Raw genomic sequence first — 5084 nt, 5'->3', positions numbered from 1 at the left:
AAAAGTTACTTGAAGAGTTAAATGTTGCTGCTTGTCTTTTCAATGAAAGTGCAAGTTCCAAAGTTATCTTTTATCCGTTGAAAGTGGGTTTTAATGAAGGGTCAGGATTATAACTTGGAATTGAAAACGTTTTCTTAAATCAGTGGCTAAAAAGTAACTTTGAGTTACGTTCGTGTGATGATCCAACTGCTCTAGTCCCTGTGTCTTTGCAAGGGGTTTAAACAATGAGCCAAAGAGGTTAGTAATGTTACCTCCCTATTCTTCTTACTTCTGTTGGTTTTCCTTCATCTGAGAGAGAAGAAATGAGTGATAAGAAACTAAAGGGGTTGCCTAAGGTAGAAGACGACGGATCCTATGGGTGGGTCAATGAAGATGTGAAAATTAGGGCCTCCCTGTTTTTTGATGAAGAAAGTGTTAAAGGAATTAGTTTAGAAAGGATAATGAGGCCTGGTTTTCACATTGAGTTGATCCCATGTAACCGTATGGATCGGGTTTATCATCGAAAAAGGGATTTTGAAAATTTTTTCATGTATAGCTGCGTCCTTGAGGAGTTGTTTGTGAAGCTGCCTTTTACAAATTTCGAATGTAACGTATTAAAGCAGATGAACTGTGCGCCCTCTCATGTTCACCCTAACGGATGGGCTTTTATGAAATGTTTTGCAGTTTTGATGGAATTCTTAGGGATTGAACCTGATGTAGAGTTGTTTTTCTCACTTTTTCAAGCAAAGGGCGTTTGGAAGGGTCTCTGGGTGAATCTGAATAGCACACCTGGATTTTCCGTTTTTAAATTGTATAAATCTTCTTTCAAGGATTTTAAAGAGATGTTTTTCAAAGTGCGATCGGTAGAAGAGGAATTCCCGTTTAATTTGGACGAAAATCTTGGCAAAAAGTTTCCCCTGTATTGGTGTTGTCATCCTAATCATATACTGGGTCCCGAACTGATATCGCCCCGAAATGAATGTATTATCAACTTTTTAATGGAAATGGTTGATCGGGGTGGGTTGATATCTGTGTCAAACTTGTTACCTTGGGAGGAAAATAGGGCGGCTGTAGTTGAATATTTAGGTGAGGGATTACTGAGTATCTATTATGTCTGAAATTCTAATTTTTATTTGCTAAGAGTTTTGTTTTTCCTTTCTGGTTTTAGGTGGGAGGTATCCTGGGGTTTCGGCATCGAGCATGAGAGCTCGTTTTAAGATGAAAAACTTTGAAGGGTCTTCCTCTAATCTAGAGAAAGTGGAAGGCGAGGTTGAGGTGAATCAACCAGTTCCTAAGAAGAGAGGTATCGTGTTCAAGAAGAGAAAGTCCGAGGTAATAAACCTGGAAGAAGGAGAGAAACCAATTGGACTTGATGAATTGACTAGTTTTACTATGAAGCAAGAAAAGCTCCACTCTTTTGAGCAAGAGGGTGATGGTTCGTCGCTGTGGGACAAGAGTTTTCCTTTTAATGTCTTGGCGAATGAAGTTGTGCAGTCTGCTTCTGATGTTAGTCGTATTGATGAAGTCGGAGATCTCGGTATAGATCAATTTATGCAGGTTGGCCATATATTTTAATAGCTTTGAAGGTTGGTTTTTGTGTGATTCTATTTTGAAGGATTAACTGGAAGTATGATAATGTTTGTATAGGTGTTGGGTTTTCGTTTGGCCAGCATTGGTCGGAGTCAGGAGAAAAGGCATAGGAAGATGCTACAAAGTGTGTCTGAGAGCACCGAGTTAAAGGGTCAACTGGAAGCAAAAGAAGTTATGCTCACCGAGATTAAGAAAGAGTTATCCGCTGTAAAGGAGAAATTGAAACTTGAAAAAGAAGAACATGAGAGGTTAATTGAATCATTAGGGAAAAAGGAAGGTGAATTGAGTACCATGAGTGAAAAAATAGTGGAAGTGACAGTGAAAATGAAACAGATGGAATCAAGCCGAGAAGCGGATATCCTTGATGCCTTCGCGGAGGGTTTTGAACGTGCTGTAATCCAAGCCAAGTTTCTGTTTCCTGGAGATGATTTTACTGCTTTGGATCCGAGCAAGGTAGTTCGTAATGGTGAATTAGTTGATGATGAAGATGGAGCAGAAGAGGGTGATGATAATTTAGCTGACTAGAGTATTTGGCTGTATTTTGAGCTGTCTTTCTTTTCTTGCAAGAACTGTTTGTTTTGAATGATTTATTTTGAGTTGCTCTGAGGATTTATTGCACTGTTTGTTTTGTAATTTGATATGTCTGTTAAATTAGGATATGGTTAATCCTAATTTTCATGTATCCCAATCTTAGGGTCTGATTTATTTACTGTGCTGATTAAGATTTTATCAGCTGCTAGTTTGCGCATGAGGTATCAATGCGACTTTAAGTTCGGTTAGCAACCTTGTAGGATTGCAGTAAGAGACAATTGGTACAAAGTAAAGTTATGCAAAAATATATATGTCCGACAAATTTTATTTAGTGGAGTACCTTTACAATTGAGATAGGTAAGCTAGCCTCTTTAAAACCTTCCCGAGCAAAACCCATATATGGGAAAAATCTCAAGGTAGGAAAAAGAGTACTAGCATTCTGCATTTTGTTAGCTGAAGTATTTCTTCAATGAACTGACATTCCAAGTGTTAGGTAGTATCGTTCCATCTAATTCTTCTAGATGATATGCACCCTTGCCGATCACTTTGTTTATTCTGTAAGGTCCGTCCCATGTTGCGGCGAGCTTGCCATGGGAAGGTTGTTTACGCGCTGTTTCAGTCTTTCTTAACACCAAATCACCCTGATTAAATGATCTCGGTCTGACGGTCTTGTTATGACGTTGTGCTATTCGTTGCTGCAATGCCTTTTGCCGAATTGCTGCTATGGTTCGAACTTCTTTAACCAGGTCAAGTTCAGCTCGGCGGGAGTCATCATGTGCTTCATGTTGCGTTCTTAGGGAGTTTTGTGATATTTCAACTGGAATCATTGCATCCGAACCATAGACCAAACAAAATGGTGTTTCCTTGGTTGTTGAATGTACCGAGGTATTGTATCCCCATAAGATCTCCGGAACAAGCTCGGCCCATAAGCCCTTAGCGTCGTCGAGTTTCTTTCGTAGGGCTTGGAGGAGGACCTTGTTGGCAGCTTCTGCTAAACCATTGGATTGGGGGTGTTCAACTGAAGAAAAATGTTGTTTGACTTTTAAATTCTGCAAAAAAGTTTGAAAATTATGGTCTATGAACCGGCGACCATTGTCAGTTACAATATGTTGAGGTATACCAAATCTACAGATTATATGTTGCTAAACAAATGATATCATCTGTGCCGATGTAATTCTGGCTAGAGGTTGAGCTTCAATCCAATTGGAAAAGTAATCGATTGCCACAACTAAATATTTTACCTGTCTTGGTGCAGTTGGAAAAGGTCCGAGGATATCAATTCCACATTTATTAAATGGCCAGCTTACCGTTGACTGGTGTAATTCTTCGGCTGGGATATGTAATGTAGGGGCGTGCTTTTGGCAATGATCACAAGTTCGGACTTTTTTCTTACTGTCCTCCAATAAGGTCGGCCAGTAAAAACCGGCACGGAGGATCTTGTGTGCTAGGCTCCTTGCCCCTGAATGTGTTCCACAGATGCCTTCGTGGACTTCAGCTAAGGCTATTTCAGCTTCGGTCCTGTCTAAGCATTTCAGCAATGGTCGAGAATAACCTCGTCGATATAATTGGTCATTCAACAATGTAAAGAAAGATGCCTGCCTCTTAAACTTTTTTGTGTCTTGTACTTCTAGTGGAAGTTCTGCATTTTTAAGGTATTGGATATATGGCTTTTGCCAACTATCCTCGGTTTGAAAATTGCCGATCATATTTATGCTCGGCTCCTGCAAAGTTGACTGTAAAAGCGAAGCATTGTGTGACTGGCTTGTAGCTAATTTAGATAATGTATCTGCTCTGTAATTCTGCTCTCTTTCTATGTGTGTAATCTTGAATTTGGAAAAACGAGTTATTAGTTTTTGTACAATTTCAAGATATTTTGATAAAATAGGATCCTTTGTCTGAAAACACTGATTTACTTGTTGAACGACCAACAAGGAATCACAATAGACATGTAAATTAATGACCTGTAATTCAATTGCTAACCTGAGCCCCGCAATGAGGGCTTCGTATTCGGCCTGATTGTTGCTGGCTCTAAAGGAAAATCGGAGAGAATGTTCAACAATAACTCCTCCGGGGTTTTCCAAGAGTATCCCTGCACCTGATCCTTGGGTGTTTGATGCTCCATCGACGAACAATACCCAGTGTTCATTGTCTTCATTTGGGCTTGATCCTGTAAACTCAGCAACAAAATCGGCTAAATACTGTGACTTGACGGATGATCTAGGTTGGTAGTGGATATCAAATTCCGAGAGTTCAATGGACCATTTGATCAACCTCCCTGCTAGGTCGGGTCTGGCGAGTATCTGGCGTAGTGGCTGGGACGTCCTAACGTTGATTGTATGGCTCTGAAAATAGGGACGAAGCCTTCTTGCTGAAAATACGAGGGCATAAGCCAGCTTTTCTAACTTTGGGTAACGAAGCTCGGCATTCTGGAGTGATTTGCTCACAAAATAAACTGGCTGTTGAGCTTTATTGTTTTCTGCAACAAGAACAACACTAACCGCTAAATCAGTAATAGATAAATACAAATATAAGGGCTCACCGACCTTAGGTTTTTGTAGAACAGGCGGTTTAGAGAGAAACTGCTTTAAGTTTTGAAATGCCAATTCGCAGTTTTCGTCCCAGTGAAAAACTGTGTTTTTTCGTAAACATTTGAAAAAGTCCGCCGATTTAGACGCCAAACATGGCAGGAATCTTGACAGAGCTACTAATCGTCCTGTTAGTCGCTGAACTTCTTTTATGGTTGTGGGACTGCTCATATCGAGGATGGCCTGACATTTTTTCGGATTTGCCTCAATTCCTCAGCTAGTGAGGATAAAACCGAGGAATTTCCCACCTTGGACACCAAAGGCACATTTTTCTGGATTAAGTCTCATGTTATAAGCTCGGATTTGGCCGAATATCTCAGCGAGATCGTTGACATGGTTCTCGCCGACCTTTGTTTTGGCGACCATGTCGTCGACATACACCTCGACGTTTCTGCCGAT

The 5084-nt window shown here is 40.3% G+C and overlaps 1 protein-coding gene across 1 annotated transcript; it reads left to right on the top strand.

The window, feature by feature from the left end:
* The first annotated feature begins 302 nt into the window (after positions 1-302).
* LOC148555591 (uncharacterized) lies at positions 303-2094 on the top strand. The gene is made up of 3 exons (XM_088489239.1): positions 303-1065; positions 1148-1536; positions 1627-2094. The coding sequence occupies exons 1-3, from the start codon at positions 303-305 to the stop codon at positions 2092-2094; spliced, it is 1620 nt and encodes a 539-aa protein (XP_088345365.1).
* Positions 2095-5084: the final 2990 nt, after the last annotated feature.

The sequence above is a fragment of the Arachis ipaensis genome, chromosome B6, assembly GCF_059453495.1.
Source record: "Arachis ipaensis isolate K30076 ecotype BB chromosome B6, ASM5945349v1, whole genome shotgun sequence".
In the NCBI taxonomy this organism is placed as follows: Eukaryota; Viridiplantae; Streptophyta; class Magnoliopsida; order Fabales; family Fabaceae; genus Arachis; species Arachis ipaensis.
This window is presented reverse-complemented; position numbering and strand designations above follow the sequence as displayed.